We start from the raw sequence: 25107 nt of genomic DNA on the forward strand, positions 1-25107 counted from the left end.
AATCCCCATTCACTAGAGGTAAAACAAGAGAGTATCGTACTATATTGTCCTGGTTTCAGCTGGGATAGGGTTAGTTTTATTTCTAGTAGCTGCTGTGCTTTGGATTTAGCATGAGAATAATGTTGATAACACATAGTGTTTTAGTTGTTGCTAGGTAATGTTTATAATAAGTCAAGGACTTTTCAGCTTCCCACAGAAGCAGAGAGGGAGCATAGACAGGACAAGCTGCCCAAAGGAATGTTCCTTACCATAGACGTCATGCTCAGTATATAAATGGGGGCTGGCCAGGGAGCAAGAATGCGCGATTGCTGCTTGGGATGCGCTGAGATCATCAGGTGGTGAGCAATTGTGTTGTATCACTCATTTTGAATATTTTTTTACTATTATTATTATTACTACTACTACTGCTACTATTATTTTCTCTTCTGTCACTGTTCTATTAAACTGCCCATGAGGGTTGCTTTTTGTTTGTTTTTTCTCCCACTTCTCCCTATCCTTGGCAGTGCAAATTTACACTATTAAAGGATGCAGTAAAATAACCATTTTAAATTAGTAATTCCTACATTTTATTCATTATACTTCACAGGATAATCAATTATCAGGCATGATGTGAGTAAAACTTTCAACACTACAAATCTGTTTTGTTGTTTGGACTGGATATTTTGCTATATTTTCCTCCTAACCTGGCAAATTTAATGGAAAATAATAAGAAATGATATCACACATCTTCCCCCTTGTGCACGTATTTTCTTTAGCTGACGGCTTTTGTTTTAACACAATAAAAGCTACAAAGTCCACATTTCAAGAGTAATCTCTGCATATATTTCCAGAATACAGCCATGTGTGCCACACGAGTTGCTATGATTTCTGTTCTTCCTTTTAATTCTCAGTTTAAACAGTTCTTTCAGCTTGGACACGAAGATTAACTAAACCCCACCATATCATTCTATGTGAAACGCTGTTATAAAACAGCCACAAAATGATTATTCAAGGTCACTGAGTGAATCACTGGTCGAGATGGAAATTGTGTCTTGCATTTCTAGTTCTCCTTTTGAAGAGATTAATTCAAATATATGAGGATATCCAATGAAGTATTTCCATTGATTTATACATAAGCATCCATGGCAACTGTTAAAGTGTCTTGGTGAATTGTGATCTAACTTCTAGCTGCTTTTTTTTGAAAACAAAACAAAACAAACCACAAAAAAAACCCCAAAACTACAGGTACAGGCACATCCCCAAGCACTAGAAAAGGTAAATTCTTAGTTGTAGTGTGAATCCAGTTCATATTTAAGTTTTATGTAGAAAGTGATTAATCTTCTAAATATAATGATTTGCACTGAAATGTAGTGGGAGAGAATTTAGAAAGCTGTTTTGTTTCACAACACATACGCATACATGTATTTTTGCATCTATAAGTATGCAAAAGCCAGAGCAGAAGTTTGATTAGATTCAAAACTTAAAACCAGCACAGCTAATAATGCAATCTAATCTGAACAACACAACTCGTCCAGTGGTTCTCATGTCAAGCCCATAATTCTGGGTGAACCGCAGATCAAATTTCATCAATAAAAAGCCATCCCACTCCCAGCTAAGACATTCAGAGGTATAATTAACCTCACTGGGAAAAACATGTGCGTTTGTTCCAGCCCAAATCTATTCAGATGCAGATTCTAACCTTGAGATCTGGTTTTGCCTTTGCCTGATGAACAACAAAACCACATAGAAAATATTCGCAGTGAGGAGATACAGATATATCTCATATCATTCAACTACCTGTGTTTCCACTTGATAATGGAAAGATTATACTAATGCAAGAAAAATGTCAATAAAAAGTTTAATTTTTTGTAGCTTATGGTATATTTCTGTACCGCTTGACACAAATGAGTTACAAGGTGTAAAATGCTAAATATATTTTATGGTTTTTTCAAAGAAATATTATGGATTGAGAAAGCTTTAAGTGATTCAATACTAAAACATTTTTTAAAAATACTTTATACACATGCCAAAAATGCTTTCACTTTTAAATGTTCCTCTTTGTGCTGCTGTATTTTATGTAAAAATCTTTTATATATCACTTACTTTTTTGTCTTCATTATATTTATGGAAAATTTCTTGTGCTCTTTCTTCACCACCATCCGTAAACAACATAATAATCTTATTGCAGTTAGCTCTAGAGACACTGTGCTGTAGGAGATACAAACAGAAGCCTTTTTTACATTTCAGGCTATAAGGAATAACAACTGTTCTATTTGATGGCTTTTATATCAACATGCTTACTATTTTAACATGGTAATGGCAAAACATCCAAAGTCCTTTAGGATTTCATTCAATACCCCTTTCTGAATGAAAAATAGAAAATAAAATAAAATAAAATAAAATAAAATAAAATAAAATAAAACAAAACATTTTTCTGTTCCATGAGAGTTAAATATGACTTATTTCAGACCTGGCCCAACACAGAGGAATGGGGATCTGGTGGCTCCTTTCACCTCCACCAACACAAGGAGAGCTCTTTGGCTCATACCCATCACATCAGCCCCACAGTGTTCCTCTCCAGATCTTCCACGTGAGACTTATACAGTGAGGGCCTCTAAATATTTTTACTCTTCTCTTTTCTCATCCTTACTTTTTTTCTTGTCCTTACTGTCCTTGTGGAAATTTGGGTACTATGACCCTCTCATGAATTACTGAATTTTCTTTTTTTTTTCTCCTACATTCCTACTCACAGACCACTTAAATGAAAACTCTGATCATTTAGGCATCCTGTAGGTACATCTAAAAAACTCTACCTTATAAACTTAGAAATATTTTTGCATTTGCTATTTTTGTCACATTTCCTTAAAATAAGCTCTATCTTCCACTTCTTTAATTCTTTCCTGTTTTTATTATTATCATTATTACACTGAAATGAATAGCAAACTTTTAGAAAACTATACTAGAATCAGGTTTAAATAATATATTGCAGCCAAGATATGGCTACCTAGATTATTAACAGCTCTCCATCACCTGCTTTTCTAATTAGATTGCAGCCCAGAGGTGAAGAGTTGAGCATGTTCCATTATTGCTGGAGAGCAAACCTGGAACAGAGAAATTGAGAAGAAGCCCCTCTGACTCCTAACGCGGCAGCCTAAGTAGCTAGTAGAACCACTGAGAAAAACGCAGTGTGTTGTGCAAAGGAATAAAAACATTGTTCCACAGCCAGAACAACAGAGAGATGAATAGGAATTTTGGCTCATTATGAAAGGAGCCAAAGGCTCCTTCTTTGCAATTCACCTTCCTTCCTTATTCCCTAAAAGTTAAGAATCCAGTCTGAGCAAATTGTTCATGAATTTTACAGCCAGCCTTCCTTGTCCTCTGTGTTGCATACAAATGATCCGAGGCAGACACATCTTGGTACTTCTGAGTAGTTGGTTGTGACAGAATAAAACCCTTAGAGATTCAGTTAAATAAATTCAACTTCTCCTTCCACAAGCCTGAATTTTGCTCTATGAATTTACTCTACACTCAGGAAAAAAAATAGGAGGGTCATCCTTACACAGTACCTAGTTCTCCCTTGCTTTAGTCTTTGTGACTAGATAGTGGCTATCTATTCACTATGCACTATTTCACTAACTTTTCAGGTGAGATGATCCCCCTCCCTTTCATTACTTTTCATCCTACTCTCTGATCCGATTCCTTGTTCTTCTGCAATAAAGACATCAAAACACCAAAGCCGGCCCTCAAACATCGGCTGATAATCCTCAGTGTTGCAGCTCCATGGTTCTACAAGTGCTCCCAGAAAACTAAAATACAAAAACTTTATTTGCAATCACTATATTAACAGATGAATAATTATTCCTCAGAGATTGTTTGTATTGGTAGTTCAATATTTAGTGAATAACTATTTATTTAATCATTTGAAAAAAATGAGTCCAAAGATTTTCTTAAATGTAACAACAAATAAGAAAAACTTGAAATCAATCCATGCTCGCCAGTCTCATCAGCACACTGTGTTTCATTGGAATGAAATAATTTATGACCATTCTTTGCTTGTGAAATATAACCTACAAGATACTGCTTTGGGCTGCAATCTTTTCAATATTAAAAAAGTAATAAAAATAGGGTTGGAAACTTCATAAATAAAGAAACCTACGTTTACAGTGATTTAATATACAGGTGAAAATAAAATCAGAGGGAAACCAAAGAGATGACAGGGAAGGGGACCAAAGCCTGATCATATTATAAAAAAAAAATAATGCTATTATTAGAAATGTGAACTTGATCCAGTCTTCGTTTTAGCTGACTAAATCAAGATTTTTCTAGTGGCTTATTTAGCATTAACTAATACAGTATCAGAAAAATGCAGTATTTTCTTTTTATCCCCTGGTACTTACAGAAGGGCATTTACTTACACTACACTGTTCAGACACTGAAGTCATGTAATGGAAAAAAAAATGCAAGATTTAAGCTTCCAAACAATATTGGAAATCCGAACATAAATAAGATCAGATCGTACAACATTTTCCCACCTTAAAAACTTTGCATCCTGATGAATGAACTTAACACATCAGTCTCTTACAAGGGACCAAGAGGAAGGCAGAACTGCCTTTACAACACACCGTTTTTCTCCCCATTTGCACAAAGATGGAGAGACACTGGCTCAGGGAGTGCTTATAAGTGATTTTGCAAAGCTGATGCAGGAATTTCATCATTTTTCTGAACAGTTTGCCCCAGCAGTCCAATGGATGGCTCTGCCCTCCCATCACAGACCACAGCTGAAAAGGAAGGTGTTGTACATACAGCAGCTTCCCCAGGACAAAAACTGGCTTCTTAGCTTAAACCACAGAGGAATTCGAGTCGGAACTGAGTCTATCTAGTCATTTTTAGCTCTCTCTTGCACTTGATAAAAAGCTGTTGTTTTGTGGTTTTGTTTTTTTTTTTTCTTTCAAACACGCAAGCAAGACATGATCCATTTTATACTGTGCCTAAAATTGCTTTTGTTTTACACAAGTTTCACATCCCTAAAATTAACTCCTTAAGGGGCAGATTGGGATTACACCTCGTGGCGTGATGCTTTAGGATTGCCTTCTTCATTATGTGTTTCACGCCACCGGGGAAGGAAAAGGTAAACTGAACCAAAACTCAACTACTCAAGAAGAGATGAGTTTTTTGACAAATAGTAGTTATTATGGTACGAGGGAAAAAAGCCTCCTGCATTGCTGAAGTGGAAGTATTCTTATTTTCAAAGAAATAGCAAGTTAACAATAATAACAATAAATAGTGGAAAAATACTGCATAAATATGATGGAATCCAGATTATTGATAATCACTTGAATTAGTATGCTGAAAAAACCTGAAGTGTCTATTTCCATCTAGCGACACATCAGACAGTAAGTTTTTCATGGCAGAAGTGAAATATTACTTTAGTGTTCAGAAAATTGTTTGAAATAACTGTCATCCAGAAACACTACCCACAAAATTATTACGAAAATTTGAGCTGTTAAAAAATATTCCATTTCCATGGACCTTAAAGCAATTGGAGTGTTTGAATTCATAAATACACAACTGCAAACTATCCCAAAGCATATTTTTTATTATTTGTTTAAGCCTGTATTATATCATCCTATTATATTGTCTTGTCACCAGAGTCTAGCGCTAACTCCATCACCAGCCCTTTAACTCTTCCTGCCAAATGGATTTGCCAATATCTGGAGAGGATGACTGTACTTCTAGAACTTAGTGAAATCTTTTGATTTCCCTTGATATACACATCCACAATGTCCAGCTATAATTTAGGGGTTTGCAGAGATTGTGCACTTTGAGGCTTTCTCTGTGTTCAGGTCTTTTTAACACTGCCTGTACAGAAAGTACAGTTCTGGTGCTGCACCAAATGTAATACATCGTTTTAATCAACAATAAATGTTGTGAGGAACAAGCTGTATTTAGCAAAATTTCTTGTGTCTTGCGGTTCCCTCTGAAGGAGATGAATGAAGAAAAAGGGGAAATGCCTTTCAGCCTGGTCCAAAAAAGTCCGACAGCTTTTAAAATCCTGTTTGCAGCTTTTGATAACCATCAGCAGAGGGCACACCAAACCCCTCTGCTCATGATGATCTGCTGAGAAAATACCCTTAAAAACACCGTATTTTTTTCCCCTCTATCAAAATTTAACAAGGTTAGAAATTTTTCAACGAGCTCTGCATATGCGATGGCACAAAAGCTCCCTGAAGTCCAGAATCTGGCAGATTAGAGGAAAAAAATAACATTTGTACACTGAGAGACACAACTGATATATTTAAAAAAAAAAAAAAAGAGTACCCTTCATATTTATAGTACACTTTATTTAAGCTAAATCCTTAAGTTCTGTTAATTTGGAATAGCTTTATTTACACTAAGGTGAAGATCCAATACGCAGTCTTTATGAAGGTGAAAAAAGATTTTAAACAACTACACAAACTATTTTAAAAGAAAGACTAATAAAACCCCAACATTTGTGGCAAACAGAAAACATTACTACTTAGCAGCTGGTGCTTGGGCGAAAACTAGAAAGTACTAGGTAATTAAAACATGGAGGCAATACATTTAATTTTTGAGGAAACTGTTGATTTTATGCATGAGAAGAAGAAAGGAATTAGAATATTCTCAGGTGCCTGATATTTCTCTGTTAACTAAGTAACTTGCTCCCCTCTGTCCTGCTCAAGCCATAGTCGACTATTTGTGATGTGTAATAAATAAAAAAAATCACAGGTTAACTAAACTTTGCAAGGAGGTACTGTGGTAAAACTCAAATAATAAACAACTCTGTAACACTCTGTAGCCTTCCATTTTAAAATCACCTGCAAATAAATACAGCACTACCTACCACAGCTACGTGCCAACTGAGAATCACATATTACATGAAAGACTACCGGCATGCATGAAGCAAAAACAGTACAGCGTATTGCCACCCAAATTTATTCCCAACTCTTAGCAACCTGCTGGGGGATCTGCAAAGAAAAAAACATGCTATCGGGATAAATTTACTTTCTAAATAGCGGTTTGTACTTCTACCACTTAGTTACACAACGCAGCGTGCAGTGGCCATTTGAACACTCCAGTTCTCCTTCTACACTGCAGAGCAGAGAGAGATGACTTCCGTACTTACATTTAGCAGCTGCTCAAAAGCATAGCTAAAGCCTTTTTTGTAATCTGTAATTCCTTTAGCAGAGATTTTGTAGACGGCTTCTTTCAGCTTCTTCTTGTTCCTCACATTAGCTTGGACAAGATGATTAAAGCAACTGACGTTCTGAGCATTATTGTTAAACTGTAAAATAAGTAGAAATAGTATTAAAACCAGTTAATTTTAATTCTCTTTTCTAGGTACTATTTTAGTAAAGGCTAATGTTTTCTTGATCCATGAGATAAAGCACGTCACGCCTGGATTTTCATTTCTACTACATCGAGAATGTCCAGCAGTGTCTGCAGATTTCAAAATTGGGCAAGAAATATATTTTAAAAAAAAGGTATTTGGTGCTCATATGACGGAATCACACTGAGAAACGCAGAGTTAGGGAAATAAAGAACATGAGGAAATATTTATTTTACTTTTTTAAATCACTGAAAAATACTAGTTGAATTACCAGGTGACTTCCGTATCGCACGTATTAGTTTGCTGGTTTACAGTGAGACTTGCAGATCATAATCAATTGTACCTATACCTCACAGAAGACAGTAGGCACTCTTGGGACAAAGGAAGCACGTGAGAGTATGGCTGTAAATAGGGTGGTACTGATAAAAAATCGTACAAATTTGTGTATTGAGAACACACATATTTGTGCTCTTATGCCCCCATATCCTTAAAGACTGCTCCCTGAAAAATGCATTTCATTCTGAAACTAGTTAAAAACATACAGAGGAAATTTTTAATGTGCAAAATGCTGTCTGCACAAGTAGAAATCAGTTTATGATTTCTTTAAAATTTGTCTCTGTATAAGTACACATACATACATGTGTAAGTACAAATATATATATATCCTGGTAGAGAGAGAGGGATGCAGAAACACGTCTCTGCTTTTTAGCTACCTCTATATCTATCTAAAGTTAAAGATGAGACTTCTCCTAAAAAATGCTTCAGCACGTATGATTCTAACTTGAATGAAAGTGCCTATTCCTGCACATAATATATGTTTAAGTCTATTTGAATGAAAATATCTTTTTAACTACAACACAGTGATTTTTATTTCAGATATTCTTAACTAATATTATTAAAACTATTGTCTTGGCTAATTTTTAAACTGTTTTATCTATCCAGATTTCTTGTTTGAGCTTTTTTCTCACTGGCAAATAAGATGTCCAAAAAACTCCATAAAACTCCATGTCAGTAAAGGCACTAAAATCCAGACATCTTAATTTATGTTTCAGCTGAAAACAGGTTATTATGGCTCTTCCTGATTAAGGGTCATCAGTGAAAGTAGATGTAAATGTAATTTTGTGCTGTCAACCTGGTGCAAAGCCTTAAAATAACTTAAAAATCAGACCTTGTAGACTTAAATGTCAATAATGCTAATTAGTTCAATGGTAACGTCTAGAAGATAAGGTAAATAAGGTCACAGATTTCAATAACTGCTCAGACTACTTACATGTCTAAAATAAATGACTAAGTACCAGGCACAAAGAGAGAGAACTGCTATCAGCAGCAACCACAACTTGCACTGTAATTGTAGGACGCTTATAATGAACACAACTTAAAAGGATGAAAGGATTGATAATATCGAACCATTTTTAAGAATGCATATAATTCAGTTTAAGTCAATAGGATGCTTAGGAGGTACACAGGCTTTGCCATGTCCTGGAGTCAGATGCGTACAGATGCTCCTCGCTCCTAGGACCAACCAAAATACGAATTACCAGTATTGTTTATCAAACATCAACTTTAATCAATGAGACTTCTGCAACCAAATTATTAGGAGCAAATATTGTACAGCTTATGGCAGAGATGGCTGACAGAGAAAGGCATCATCCTCAGCAGAAGGCTTAGCCTAATTTGTTCCAGATCCTTCTTGAAAATAGCCGCAGAGCTGCAGCAGTGGGGTTTTTGCCTGTAAGTGAGCAAGCACAGGCACTATTATGAGAGCGTTTGCTCTGCTGGATTTTTACTCACAGTCCCACATGTAATTTCTTACTCTTGCAAAAGGGATGTGTCAAAGTGCCCTGTGAAATAGAGACTTTAAAGCATGAATTTGTCTGCTTCATCTTCTAATACCATTATTGTGCCACAAGCCACTCCTGCGTGTGTGCAGAAACCTAACAAGAAAATCCACTATTTTGATTTTGAGCATTAAGTACTTCACAACTAATCTAATACCTTGCCATCTTCATTTTGTATTTATTTTTCTAGGGAGCTTATTTTTTTCTCATTCCTCCTGAGTTAACATTTTCTTTTGGTGAGATACTGATATTTTTATGGTAAAAGTTGTTGTTTTCCTGAGGACTGTATTAGCTAAAAAATTGTATTGGTTCTTGCTAGGCAGAATATGCTATGAGAATACCCATTTAAGAATCTTCATATATCTTTCTAATTAGTAAGGACACTTACTACTTTGTCCCAATTTCATAGCTCTGGTCCCCGGGTGATTAAAATCTGTGGGAGCAAGTTATTCTCAAATGACTTAATGCAAAGTTTTTTGGCCCCGTTTCTATCAATATGCAGTACCCAATGTGTCACAAGGGGACAACTTTCCCAAAAACATACAAAAGCATGAACAAGTGCTTTAACTTTGAAAACACAATGTTATATTCTTCCAAGTATTCTACAGAAGAGTAAGCTCTTTCACCAGCTGACCATATGACAAAGGTTGCTTAATTATTTTTGTAATTTTGTATTTATCAGGGCTTTAATTTTCATAATACCACAACTATAAATATTATATTGTGTGTCTAAATTAATTACAGTAACACAAGTATGAAAACAGGATGGGATGATATTTTCCTGTTCTCCCCATGTCACAATGTAACCTTCACCTTTAAAATAAATGCACACGTGGAACTGGATTTTCAATTTTTAGCTTGAATATTCCTTTAATGTATGCCATATTTTCCAGAAAAGAACAATTTTGGTAGGACCAACCCTCTGCTGTGATTGAAACGTAAGACTCCCAGATGAGCCCTAACATTTCCATTGTGTGCTTTTAAAGCTATTATCTTTTATAAAAGTTCTTACCCCAGACTCAAACAAATTATGGTCGTTCATTTTTCCATTTCCCCTCAGTATCATGCGGTGATTTTTTATTCGCTGAGATGAGATGATCGCACAACTGTAATTAATTTACTTTGATGCAAAACACTGACACACTCAATGGTGGTTCTTATAGAAGTTTCTTACAGAAGTAACCAAGAAATCACCCAATGGTTCTTAGGTACTTTAACCATACGAGAGTGAAAACAGTATTGTGCTGTGGAATTATTTCAGCTTGCCTTGACCTAATTTTGTGGCCATGATGGGAGAATTACTGATGTAAAGTAATTTTAAAAAGGCAAGGTCTGAAAATTAATTGTGATTGTGAGATGGGAGGAGAGTACAGATCTTGTACTTGGAAAGTAGAAGAAAAACACTATCGGGTAGGTAGCTCTGCTTTACAAAAGCCAATTCCATCTGAAAAAGTAGAGTGAAAACACTATTCTGCTTCATCAGTGACATTATATGCAAACTATTTAGTGAGCTAATATAAAAGTAACCATAAATTCAACTTTATGGTCAGTGCATGTCTTGTCTTGGGCTACAGCAAGCAGCGGTTTAGGTGTTCCCGTCAAAATTTAGTGACAAGTGAAAATTTCTCCCTGAAATGCCACTACCATTAAACTGCAAATCTAAATTGCTTGCTAGCAGTCCTGCAAATGTATCAGAATAATTATTTCTATGAAGGTCAGATTTCTAGCATATGGATTGGTAATTAAGGATACCAAAGTGACATTTTAAAAATTGCCAGGAATACTGGCTCAAACTGTTTAAGCAGTTAAAAAGTAACCTGTCCTCTACTATACTTACACATGATGTAAACTGGACAAAGGGTTAAGGTCAAACTATCTGCAACCGTAGATTGCCAAATGCTGATGTAAAATGAAGGAGAGAAATAACATGTTTGTAGAATGGAGAGTTACACCAATCAGAGTCTGCAAATGCTGTAATTTAATTAAGAAAATATACGAGCCAGCTGTTTTCAAATACATTGGTCAATGTTAATGTTAACGTTGGTCAACGAAGAAGATGAGAAGAGTTTTTGATTAGATAAAGGAATCAGTAGATGGAACAACAGTCCTCCAAAATGAACATTTACCTGTTTGCTAGGAGGTGAAGGCAAGTCTGAAGGCTGAAATGTCACTGGTGAAAATGTCCAAAGGGGGGAACAAAATTCAGGGCTACATTTAATTCATTTAAAATACTGAAGCAACTGAAAGGTTTCAAGTGTAAAAGCCTTTAGATCACCCTTAAAACTGGCTTTTCATAACACTAAAATATTTTTGCCCTTTAAAGAGTTCATGGGACAAATACCAGGACCATTCATAACTTGGAATTAGCCAAACTGAGCCAGCTCTCAGTTAGACTCGTCTGAAATATAATAGCAATAGTGGCATTATAATTTTTCACACATTAAGATACCAAAAGCCAAAATACCTGCAATAAGCCTTATTGATTACTGGTCACATTACCTGTCTCCTAAGTACCATAATAATGTTCATTTAAGTTTGGATGATTTCCTGAAAACCAGTTAGTAATATGCTCAGTCACTTAGTATTTAACTGGAAGAAAGAACATGAAAGATTTCAAAGAACAGTTGCCGCTTCAGAAAGTCCATATTCTTACAAAATCAAATCCTCTAACAGGTGTAAAATTGCAGTAATTGCAACCCATACTTTATTGAATAAAATATGCTCAATGTGTCTATACGAAACATACCAGAAACATTTATCAGACTGGCATTTCCCCCTAATTATTGCAGTAAAGATAAACATATGTCATAAAAATGCTATCGTGGTAAAAAGAAAATAAGTGGTATTTGTGTACAGATGACTTTTGGAGGCAAACCATTAAATTGTTAAAATCTAAAGCCACCCTATACAGTATGTCACTATCAGTGACAGCTTCTACTTTTTCAACTATATAAAATCTTATTCCTCATCTAAGCTAAAATAAGAGGGGCCTTGCAGCAAAACACTTGGAAATCATGAAAAACAGGACTACTGTAGCTTTATTATTTTAAAGTATCATGAAGTATTAACATAATTAAATTTGTCCTGTAATTATATAGCAAGGTATAGGAAGTAGATGTATTTTTCACTAGACTATTTCTCACTACCCAATTTATTTATATCCTTTTGCAACCTCTGCCTTTGGGATCTCCCAGAAGGATCCTCGTGTTTGAGGAAATGAAGACGTCCTTTTTCACAGGTTTGGGCAGGAATACCCAAGCCTGTTACTGGGGCACTAGGAGTGTTAGAGACCTTCACCTAGTTGATCTCAAACCATTAGTATAATCTCTGGCCATATATGGGGCAACTGAATAACTTGAAAGATAAGTTAATTAATTCAACTTAACATGAAACACTGAACAAAGGGGTTTGAGTTTAACGCTGCTTGAACCTTGTCATTCTGGAGAAGGTCAGAAACAGAAATATTAATCTGATAGTCTTACAGGGTGTCCAGGTTTCAGCTACAATAGAGTCGATTTTCTTAGTAGCTGCTGTGTTTTGGATTTAGTATGAGAATAATGTTGATAACACATAGTGTTTTAGTTGTAGCTAGGTAATGCTCATATTAAGTCAAGAACTCTTTCAGCTTCCCGTAGAAGCCAAGAAGGAGCATAGACAGGACAAGCTGCCCAAAGCAATACTTCTTACCATAGATGTCATGCTCAGTATATAAATGGGGGCTCCCAGGGGGACAGGAATCCGCAATCACTGCTCGGGATGTGCTGGGCAATTGATCATCGGGTGGTGAGCAATTATATTGCATCACTCATTTTGTATATTCTTTTATCATTATTGTTATTATTATCTTATCTTCCATTACCGTTATATTCAACTGTCTTTATCTCAATCCACGAGGTTTCCTTTTTTTTTTCCCAATTCTCCTCCCCTATCCCACGGCAAGGGCATGGAGAGGAAGTAAACGGATGCATGGTCCTGTTTGCCACTTGGGGTTAAACCAAAACACAAGGACTTTGTCTATATCTTCCTCTGCAGAGAAGCATCAACTTGAAAACCAGTGGAAAATTGTACAGAACTGTGGTGAGATATCTAAATGTTAGAGACCTTTCCCCTCCCTTGAGCTGGGGGCTCCTCCAGACGCATGGACTTCTGCAATCCATAGCACCCCAAGAGTTAAACTGATGGACAAGAGAAGAGACTGCCATTCTGAAACCCTCTTCTGATTCCAGAATAGTTACTTCTGCAATGTTAAAACTCTCTTCTTTTCCAGAGTCTCAACCCGCTTTCACTAAGAGCATCCTCCTTTTAAATTATTAAAACTCCTACCCCAACACCAGGATATTAGAGGATTCAAGGGAAGTGAAACGGAGATGTTGATTTATTTCCTATATCTGTTCCCAGTCTAAGCACTCTGTGGATATGATGGCAGATCAAAAAATAAATTACAAGAGACCCTAGAGAGAGGTGTTTTCATTAGGAGGACAGTATCAGACAAAAGAAGGGTGGGGAAAAAAAACAAACCCTTCATGGAAAAAGATGGCAAAATGAAAAAAGAAAGGATCGGTATTCAGAAGTGGGATATAGAGGGAATGAAAAACATTTCAGACAGATAAGTAGAGAGATCAAAGCTATCAAGCAGTTTCGGAAAAAAACAGCAAACAAAATAGATGAGAAGAAAAACATGTACAATTTGTTTTTTTCCTGAAACCGCATTCAGTTCAATATATTACCTGCTGAACAGATACAAACTATCTTGTCTATTGGGACATTTTTTGATAAATCTGCCTTTTGCAGATACCAGCCGACCTCTCCCTAGTTGGCAAGCTTTAGCAAGTAACACATAGCATAACTCCCAGGGACATCCACACTTTAGCATCACAGACATTTTCAAACATCACTGAGCATCTCAGACCCTTTGTGTAATAGCACAGAACTGTTCTCATTTATTGGTGAGAAAAGTGAAGCAACAGGGAAGAAAACAAGTAAATCTGAAGCAAAGACATGGCCAGAAAATTTAATCTCGATTCCCCATTACTAGAGCACCAGAATACGCTTTTTGCCTTTCCTTTGTGCAAACTACTCCAAGCCCTCAAATTTGCCCTTTAACTTAATACTAGTTATTTTGCCATATGCCATTTAAACCACAAGGTCAAATAGGGCACAAATTCTTAAAGCATGAATTCTCATAAACAGTTTATCACTTCTTCAAAATCCACACACAGCTAATGCAATTCTTTCTGAAGACTACAACACAGCGAGAGAAAAATCTCGGCTTTTACAGGCAATGTATAAATTGATGAATGTTTCAAATTCTCTTCTTGTATATCCATCATCCTTCTCTGTATGCCTAAATATATCTCCATCTCCTGAGAGGTATATGGGATATAAATCTGAAATTCGACGTCAGTCATTCTTTTGGCAAGTGTAGGGGGTTATTTAAATATAAATATAACTTTTCATTTGATTCTGCTTCTTTTATGAAAGGAAACCCAAAAACATCCCCTTCACTGCACTGTCTTCTAATTCACATTATGGGTAATGCTAGCAAAACAAGCAGGCATTGAAAACAGCAGCATAAGAAACTTTATAAAGAATTAGAGAGTCGTATCTTTGGGCATTAATTTATCTTGATCAGAAAGTGCTTATTACTGTTTCTAATAGTCAATGACTTTTTTTTCTGCTATATCTGATGTCTTCATACATATGTGTATATATATTTATAAAAAAAATATGTTTATGTATAGGTGTGTGCTTAATGTTTTTTATGACAAGATCAAGAAAGCAAACTTCAGTCAACATTTATCAGCTGCTATCTGGGCAAAGCACTAATCCACTGAGGAAAGCCACAGTCCTCAAAAAGCATAGCAATAAGTTTATGTAAATCCTCAGGAAAAGAAATTGAGGAAAGAAGTGCTAGCTGTGCAATTTCATCTGAAAAACAGAAGATCTTTTGTAAATCATCTCATTAAAGGAAAATGCAACAACATAAACAAATCAAAGGGACACTCAAAAACTTTTTCAGGTTTTGGTCATTAGGTGGCACTAAAACAAAAAAAGTCGAACTTTTCTTACAAACGTTATCTTGAAATGGGAAATTTTACACTTCTGGTGGAGGTTTTTGCCTTTTGTGAATGGCATAAATTTGTCATTACAATTAAAACAATTCAATAATTCTGTGTGCCAAATGTGTGAAGAAGCAGCAATATTAAAATCCAAACTTCCTCCTGAAAGAAGTATTTCCTCATGTTGAACACGAGAGACCCCAGCTCCAGGAGGATGAAAGTCCATTTTTCCATAGAGAGGAACCATATTACCGAAACAAGCATCTCCATGTCCAACAGCTTTACAAACCATGTTTACAATACTCATAATGGAAAAGTTGTGCAAGTTAACATTTCTCAACCAGCCTCCTATCAAAATGTCTTTCTGCATCTCCAAAACCTGTAAAAGTGGTAACACTCTTATTGAATATTGTTTAATACCTAATCTAAATAAAAATTCCGATTTTCCCAACCATCTTTACCTGCTGCCTCCCTGTTCTTCACTCATCTCAGCTAGTTTATTAACATCTCTGATTCAATATAGCACGTTTAGTCAGAATCTCCTGAAATTACACTTCTACACTAAAAAAAAAAAGTAAAAAACTAAAAAACACCTCTAAAACTTCTGACATTAGATGGGACCCTGCCTTAAACTGCGTATAAATTGTGTATTTTTAAACATTCAGAAATGTTTATCTTTTGGAGAAAATCATATAAACATGAACAAAGCAGTAATTCCTATACTTAAACTTGCTACAGAGACAAAACTTATACATTTAAAATACCAAGATCTTGATAGCTGAATATATCAGAAACATCACTCTGGGAATACTGAAAATTGAGAAAAATATAGTCAGCTTGCTGAAGACTTAATCAGATACTACCGCTGCTGACTTTCAATCTGCCGAGGTTTGTTGCTATGCTACTTCTCTACCTCATGGCTAAATCAGCTTGGTGACCCAGTTGTATCTATACATATTAAATGAGCAATAGTGAAATAGATCTGATTTCATCAGGCTTTCGTCTTGTAGCTAAATCCAGCTTTGCTGCTTTCTTTTCCTTTTTTTCCCTGCTGCTTTAGGCTTGGTAATAGGATTTTAGGGTTAATCCTAAGAATAACTGAATCTTGAATAAGGCCAGTTACAATCTATATTTCAGCAGTGGGAAGATATTATAAATATTTATCAGAACCCATTTAGAGAATAGGAAGAAAGCAATTTGCAAAGTTTTATTCCCATGTAGATCTCAGTGCACAGAAAATTTGAGGCAGTTCAAGCAATAGAGGTTTGTAATTTGACATGCCAAAAATAATATGTGGTGTTAAGCTTCAGCATTCATATCTTGCTATGGAATAACTGTTTTCTCCTATCCCATGACTTGCATATAGATAGTCTTCAGGAACATACTACAACCCCACATATGCACTGTAGAGAAAATACAAAAACCTTATTCTTGTACTCAGAAGAAGCACGTCTGCATTTCTTAAATTGTATTGCAAGTATAGGATGAAATATTAGGATTATATGCCAATTTATACTATTGGTATTTCCTGACATTTAAAACATATCACTTCTCTTTTCATTGTGAAATGTATATATGTGTATTATAGACCAGCGGCAGCAGCATTCAACAACAATAAAACCGTTAGATCATGAAATATCTGCTGAAAAAAAAAAAAAAATTGTAGCATAATATGAGAGAGAAAGTTTGGAAAAAACACCAAATACTGGACCAAAATCTGCTCTCAGTTAGCTTTGTTAACCTTTCTAACCAATATGATTATCTGCACATAAATCAATGCGAAGCTCCCACTGTGTGCAGAAGGGTTGACGTTCAGATCATAAAGTACGATGCTGTAATGTGAAGTCCTGAGTTACAACAAAGAATATCAGCGTAGGCTGAAGGATAAATTAGCTTAGCAAGATGAACTCATTTCTGGTCATTTCATGATGCAGTGGCTAAGTTAGCATGTATTATTTACTTAAAATCATGTCTTTCTGATTTCTTCTGAAGAGTTCAGTACTGTAAACTTTAGCATCTCCCAGAGAAGGTTGGCTCATCTGAACTACTGCGCTACCGTAGTGCTGCACTCCTGTAGGCCCCACCGTATGGCACTGCGACCCAGCTACACTCTAGGAGAGAAACGTACCAGGAAGAGAATTCCTAGAAAATTATTTTGTAGACTTTTTTTATTAACACTTGACTGGGGATATCTTCATCCAGTCAAATTCAAGTTATTTAGAACATGAAACACCCTTGGCCAAAGAAATAAATCATAGAATCAGAGAATAACTCAAGTTGGAAGGGACCCATAAGGATCATCAAGTCCAACTCCCTGCTCCTCGCAGAACTACCTAAAACTAAACCATATGACTATGAGCATCATCCTGACGCTCCTTGAATTCTGACAGGCTTGGTGAGGTGACCATGTCCCTGGGGAGCCTGTTCCAGTGACCGACCACACTCTCATGATAAACCTTTTCCTAATGTCCAATCTGAACTTCCCTGCCACAGCTTCATTCCATTTCCTCGTGTCCTATAACTGGTCACGAGGGATAAACTTTTGAGTATTAAACCGTTATCTATAAATTCACTGCCCACTGGAACAGGTTGCCCATGGAAGTTGTGGATGCCCCATCCATGGGAGTGTTCAAGGCCAGGCTGGATGGGGCTTTGAGCAGCCTGGTCTAGTGGGAGGTGTGTCCCTGCCCAGGGCAGGGGGGTTGGAACTAGATGATCTTTAAGGTCCCTTCCAACTCAAAGCATTCTATGACTCTACAATTCTACATGTGAGGTTGCTTCTCAAGGCACCAAAAGCAAGATGAATGTTTAATTAGTGCACCAAATTAAAAGATAGACATACACTTCAGCGCCAGACCACATAACTGGGGGACAGCAGGGGGCTACTCCACTTTCCCAGGGCTTGACTGAAATGTGCCTGTCACCCTTGCCGGGCAGAGCAGGGTGCCTGGCCGCGCGTGGTGCCTGGGGTTTGCAAGGAGTGAGGGTGCTGCAGCAGCACATTGCTGCCGTGTGAGATGCTGCCGCGGAGGCAAGGAAGTGTGAGACAGGAGGGAAAAGCGTGAGTCTTGAAAAGTGCGAGACTTGAGAAGTCTACGGGTATTTCATTCACTTTTTGCCTAAGGTAAGAGACCCTTTAGATTCACACCAAACTAACATCTTGCCACATATGTCTTAAAATGTTCACCTACCAAAAAGATGACTTTTATAGAAAATATACTAAAAAAAGGGAGAGCATAGAACAAAGAGTCCCTAGCCTGTCCCAAATTTTATGAACAGCCTGCATTTCCTTATTTTTTCATTAAGATGGTGAGTCATCTTTCCCCAGCAGAATCATTAAAGCCAGCCCAGCCCAGCCTCTTCAGTACTGGTAAGGAATGAGTTCATTGTTCGAGAGACCATTCACCCACCACACATTTTTAATTATACTGTCACAACTCCCCTTAATAATGGTCTCCTGCTTGGAAAGCTGACTCAGAAATGCACCTTTGGTCCAGTGTCTGATGTGCCATGGAAAATTAACAGGCTCAATGATAGGTCTGACACGGAGCAGGGCTCTCTCGGGTAACACTTGTGCTTCACTAAAAATTAGGAAACTGGAAATAGCCAACAGCTTTATCAACAGTGGAACCGTGAGGTAGAGCTATCACCTCATTTTACATACTACTAAACTACTCATTTTAAATACTACTCATATACTAGAGAGCTGGGATTTATTCTGGAAATCGCAGAAGCCCGTGCCATGTGCTGTTAGAAGTCTGACTTCCTGACATTTGACAACTATAAGAGGAGACAATAAAAATCTGTATTGCTGCCCAAAGCAATCCCTCAAAGTGGGAATGGAGGTGACTCTTCTAGTCATCTGGAATTGTCAGTTATACCGTACAGTAATAACTGTGCAGTTTCCAGCAACATCCCTGCTCCTGCCATCCTAATGTGGAAATTCAGCTTCTAATTTCCATTCCCTTTGGCTCTTCATGCACTCAAGTACTCTATTCCCTTGAATGAATACTTTATGACAGATCTAAAATGAAACAGATCTTGTTTTAAGATTTGCCCTGTTCCTTTTCCAACTCTTTCCATTTCTTTTTTCTCTCTTACACACCTTTAGAGCATTTTCCTTCCATGGCAAACTAAAGTTGCAGTTAATAACACAACAGTAAGAACTTAGTTGGCATGTTAACACAAAGAGTAACACACAAGAAAAAAAAAAAAAGGTGTAAAAAATCCCAAAGTGCCTGTTGTTTTTATTCCCACTGTCTCCTTTTTGTATTCTCAGCTGAGTAGAGATAGTATGATCCAGCTCATCCCGTTTCAGTGGTCTTTTAACAGGAAGCGCAGTCCAAGACACTGGGCCACGCTCTCCCTACAGCCAGTGGAGGCAGATAAGCACCTCCTGGCCAGAATTTGGCCTCAAGACAGCCAGGATGGCTTGTTTTCTGGAGGTGTTTTTCATTTCTCACAACTAACTAGGGGCTAGGCAATAATCTATAATGCAATAACCCCCCGGTTTGGACTCCGGGAGGTTGTATTTGAGACATTTCAGGGGAGGAGCATTTCAGGATTTCACAGGACCTGCTATGGAATATTTAAGGGAAGAACCAAGGTGAGGAATGGGATGGATTTAAGTGATTTGAGGATGAACAAGTGGGGGAAAATAGAGGGGTAAGGGGAAAAATTGTTGGTCCCATGTAAATAGTCTGCTGATTGGTATGTTTTTCTGGCCACATCCTGCACCTCATCAGCCCATTCTGTCCCGCCTTCTTATCGAACTCCATTTCTACTCCTTTTCCTGGGTGAGGGACTCTCTGTTCCAGGTGTGTGTCTGTGCATGGGTGTCTGAGTGCAGCAGCTGGAGTCAGACCATGGGTCACAGGGCCCGGCCCATGCGTCCATGGTGCAGCAGCTGGAGAGACTGGAGTGCGTGGAGTTAAGTGTCAGCAACTGGTGAGGGACTGTGGGTGACAGGGACCCATGTGTCCATGGTACCAGCACCTGGAGTGCATGCCAGGTGCTGGTCTGGAGGGTCTCCAGAGGTGAAAACCATGTGTGTGTGTGTATCTGAGGGTGAGATCATGGGGGAGGATGGGCTACTGGAACTAGGGGAGCCCCCACCAGCTCTGTGTGTGCGTGAGATGGTCTCTCCCAGCATCTGAATGGTGCTGCAGCATCAGGGGCTTGTGTGTCTGGGTGGCAGCAACTGGGCAGACTGGGATCTAGGGGCAGCTGCTGGGCAGATTAAGTGTCTGAGCCCAGCTGCTGGAGGAATCCACACTATATACGTTTATACATATATGTGTGTGTATATATATATAAAAAAGTGTATACACTTTCATATATGTGTGTGTGTATATAGATATATATAAGTATATGTGCGTGCTTGAGCACAGTTCTGAGCTGTACGTGGCAACTTGGCTTTTGAAGAAGATCCCTGGTGGCAGCTGTAATTCTCAGAAAGAAAAGACTTGACCCTGCACTAACATCACCACGGGTTTTGTGTTATATTGGGTTTACATACTGGCATATTATTTTAAGCCAGACATTAAAAAAAATAAATAAATTGTAAGCAAGTACTGTAGGGAGTATAATCACCAGGACAGCAAAGCAACAATTCATTTTCACCTCTTTATCATGGACTATTCTGATAGTTTTATATAAGTATTTGCTGTTCTGTCTTATTGCACAGAAAATATTGTAGGGCTGGTTAAACTGAAGATAACAGTGAATTTTTAAGTACACTAGGGATAAGAGACAGCTTAACTACTGAACACATCTGTTGCTAGAAAGGTATGACTAAACTGTCAAGTATACACAGAAAAGAAAAAAGTCTTTGGTAAATATTCCTTATTTACAAAGATGAAGGCTAAAATGTTCGTATTACACAAGAATGACAAAGTACTTTCCAGTCCATTACTAAGGTGGGTGATGAACAGCTACTTGGGATAAACATTTAAGCCAGCAGGACAAAAAAAAACCAACAAACAACAACCTACCAACCAATCAAAACCTTTGTGGATTCTTGATTTGAGGCTAAAAGAGGCAATGAGATAATCTGATCTGACCTCTCGCATACTGTCTCACCACCCACATATCATTGGTCTTAAAATTCCCTTGATCGCTTCTGTAATAGACCTTAACAATTACGTTTAATGGGAGATGTTTGCTTAAAGTGCATCTTCCAGGAAAGCATTAAGTATTGATATGAAGAAAACAAGAATCTTTCTTCGTAATTTGTTGAAGCATATTAACTATTTATGTGCTATTCAAAATTATTGGGCTTCGACTAGTGATTCTTGCAGTGCTTTTATCTGACAGTTTTGAGAGTCTATGGATGCAAAAGTTTTTCCCAGAGACAGCACTTCTCAGCTATGATCAAATCAGTTATCAGCCAATTTATTTATGAACTCCTGAACAGCCAAAAAAATCAAATTCTGTGAGTTTAAGAGTATGTCTGAATTCGAGCTTCACAGGTAACTCACTCAGGACTGTAAGAAGATGCATTCAAGAGCCAAGCAATCAGCCATAAACCACTTTCGAACCTTTGAGAAGAAACCTACAATATTTTTTTGGTAAAATCTGAGACAATCCCTTCTGTGTTAAATTAGTGATGTGATACACATTTATGTTGCAGTATTCAGCCACAATAAAGGAGAGACACACATTAAAAATCTGAGTTCAAATACCCATTTGCCTTCCAGGAGAGAAACCAAACCATCAATCCAAACACTATTTAGATGGAAAGTTGTGCCTAACCATGTCACTGAAGCTGTACAAGCATTTCTAATTCATCATGAAATCTGATGAAGACTGCAAGAAGTTTGATTCCTAGTGGTCCTTCATTTTTTTCTTTTTCTTGATAGAAATTGTGTAACTTGCTTTCCTCAGGATCAGGGTCCCAATCAACCTCATTGCAAAAGAGCAGAGTAAGAGAACATCCTCCTACTCTAATCTTCCTCTCGACTTCAGCCCCTCCTGAAATCCTTTAACGGACCGTCATTGACTCCTATCTCGACTTTCTCTTTAGAGGGGAAGGAAAATGAAACTGTGATTCTGTGGGCAGACAAAAATTTCATGACGTTGTTAATACTACTGCATTTCTCGCTTCTATTCCTACTCTCATTAATCCATTAAAAGAGAAAATTCTTTCTAACTTCTTAACAATTGCTGGATTTCCATAGTTCCCAACTTTCTCTAGGTCCCTAAATTGCCTCCATTGTTATTTGCAGAGTACTCATCTTCATTACATTTGATAAACAGGACCTGCAGACATATTTCCCATACATATACTTCCATAGATATATAGTCTAGCTCTATCTGCAATTATTAGCAACACAGAATTCGAATACTAGATTTTGATCTTAACTTCTTCATACTTCATTTCAGCCCAGCACCTACGGTGCTCACCAAACACACCTGTGTGAAAATACATACACCAATTCTCTTCGTCCCTGAATAGGGAAGGTGCAAGATAATGAGTTTCCATTAAGGAATGCTAATGATTTTCCATTAAGAAACACTCCTGTGAAGATGTGTTTCTCTGTAGCTATCATTGTTCCCCTTTGTCTTGAAAACGAGCCATTCAATTTAAGAAAAACTGCAAGGTCATTATAGAATTAGATGGATTGTGGTTAAGAGAATCAGGAAGCTCAACACTAAGCTCTAAACTTGCCTTTATATTGTTTTTCTTTGACTACAAAAAAGCGAAAAAAAAAATTAAAAAAATAATATTTGTTTGCTGCCTTACTCAGCTGTGATGCTGAGGAGACCGTATGCTTAATTGGAGCTGCTGTGATTCGTTACCTGAAATGCTCCAGGATTAAATCAGTAGGAGAGATGCTTATACAGTGGGAAATTGATTCTCTGTCTTTTTTCAATTTGCCAAGTAGTAAAAAGATGGCAGGCATCTTTATATTTCCTCTTTAATATTGTCCATTATGGAGAAAGGGAAAGTAAGGACCTACGTACATTAGCAAGTCTCCTGGCACCCCCCTTCCTACAGGACGCCTTTTCGTCTCCTCCTCTAGATCCACCCATACAACTAGATCTCTGCCAGTATTTCACACTGCTGTCATTATCACGTTTTATGACTTCCTGAAATACTGATGTTATTTAAAAAAATTTATCACCACTGAACTGGGTAAAAATTCAAAAACACAGAAAGAAAATATGTCTTTGTATATTTGAGTTTATTTGAGTATGTGATTTAATTTAAGGTTCACTAAAAACTAAACTAAAAAACTAAAAAGTAATAACAGGACTTTAAAGAAAGTTCTGGAAGCTTTTGGCAGCTGAACAGTAGTACATCTAGAATCTTCCTCCCTTCAATAGAACTTCTGCCTAAGGTTTCCATCAATGTCATGTTTGTTAAGTTTTTAAACAATCTTAAGAAAGTATTTCCCAGAAGGAAGGAATGTTTCCCTGTATCTAAGAGAATACAGGTACATACATAATGCAGGAAGGACCATGAAGGAGAAAGAGAAAAGAGTCCTCTGGAAAACTGAAAAGCTCTTTATGAAACTCCCCGCCTCTCCCCCACCCCCCATTATCATATGATAAATATTTTAATAAGGAAGGCATAAACCTTGTATCAAATTGGGAGTAAGGGGGGAGGGCAACCACTGAGATGTGGGAATTACATGATAAGCCGCTATTAAAAATCAGTGGGAAAAGGGGTGTATCTTCCACATATAGCTTTTATCCTTATCAATAATTTCATAGGCTGGGTGCATAGTTTTTTCTTTGAAATCAGTTCATCCAGAAATCTGCTTTCCTCTGACTTTAGTCCATGTGCAGAACTGCACAAGAGCAGGAGATGAGCTCTCGGTTTTCCCAGAGCGTCGTTCTATTATCCCTAGTGTGCTCACAACATTTAATTTCCAGTTCCTAAACAGTAAATACTAGTTTGTATTTTTACAAAGGCTAAGTGATTTTAAACAGTCCTACAGCTCCTGACCTTTAGCATGTCTGTTGCTGTAAGGTAGGTTTTTCCTTTGTGTGGTTTTCCGCATCTCTACACATTTGAAGTTGAAATACGTTTCTCCTGCAAACTGCAGCCTACTCACAATCATAAACAAATTACACTCTCTGTGTCAACATCTGAAACCAAGTCACTAAATCATAACATGCTGGGATGGAATTGCGGCCCCTATCATCTACCACTTACTGCTATCAAAGCATATAACCGGATTAGTGGGAAAACAGCTGTATTACTCATACATTTAAGCTCCTTCAAACAGCAGGTTTTCTTTCTGAACAAAGCACAGCACTTCAGATAAGAAAAATGCAAATCCCAGAGGAAATCATGACATATTAACCCCTGGCAATCTTTACATAACTTAATAGTTCATTCAACGTTTTTTTTTTCGCTAGAAATAAATGCAAGAACTATACTAAATCAGTAGAACTAATGTATTTTAACACATTTACTTTTAAGCTTTTTGTTCCCTAGGATTTCTCCATATACCAGGCACGGTTCATTAAATCATCTTGTCACTTTCTAGAAATGATTGGCATGAGCTTAAATCCATGTCTCTCGGTTGTGGGCATGAATCATCATATTATGGGTTTTGTGGGACAACATCTTGGCAGAGGTTAGCGGTAAAACAGCTCTCTAGTTAACTCAAAACCTCATTACTAAACACTTCATGGTTATTAAAGCTAACAAGCCGTAAAACAACTGTTGCTTTCTTAGCCAAAAGGTCCAGGGGGGAAAGAAAAAATGTAGATAACTTCCAGATATTGCTAGTGTTCATACATCCATCCGCTAATATTGTATTAACCGAAAATTTTCACCTAGCTTTTTGGGCTTTTTAATTAGCCAATGATGTCTAATACCAGGAAGATCAAGAGAAAATGTCCTTAAGCAATAGCATGAAACATATTG

The 25107-nt window shown here is 37.2% G+C and overlaps 1 protein-coding gene across 4 annotated transcripts in view; it reads right to left on the minus strand.

Annotated features, from left to right (window-relative positions):
* The window catches only part of CACNA2D1 (calcium voltage-gated channel auxiliary subunit alpha2delta 1), a 429793-nt gene that overhangs the window by 81299 nt on the left and 323387 nt on the right, over positions 1-25107 (minus strand). For all 4 annotated transcript variants that reach the window (XR_008465561.1, XM_054196028.1, XM_054196020.1 and 1 more), the window contains exons 11-12: positions 7124-7282; positions 2083-2187 (exon numbers count right to left, since the gene is read on the minus strand). Coding sequence is in view for 3 of the 4 variants with exons in the window: in XM_054196028.1 (XP_054052003.1) it covers positions 2083-2187; positions 7124-7282 (264 nt within the window). In the remaining variant the exon portion in view is untranslated. The remainder of the gene's footprint in view (positions 1-2082; positions 2188-7123; positions 7283-25107) is intronic.

The sequence above is a fragment of the Rissa tridactyla genome, chromosome 1, assembly GCF_028500815.1.
Source record: "Rissa tridactyla isolate bRisTri1 chromosome 1, bRisTri1.patW.cur.20221130, whole genome shotgun sequence".
NCBI classification, from domain to species: domain Eukaryota; kingdom Metazoa; phylum Chordata; class Aves; order Charadriiformes; family Laridae; genus Rissa; species Rissa tridactyla.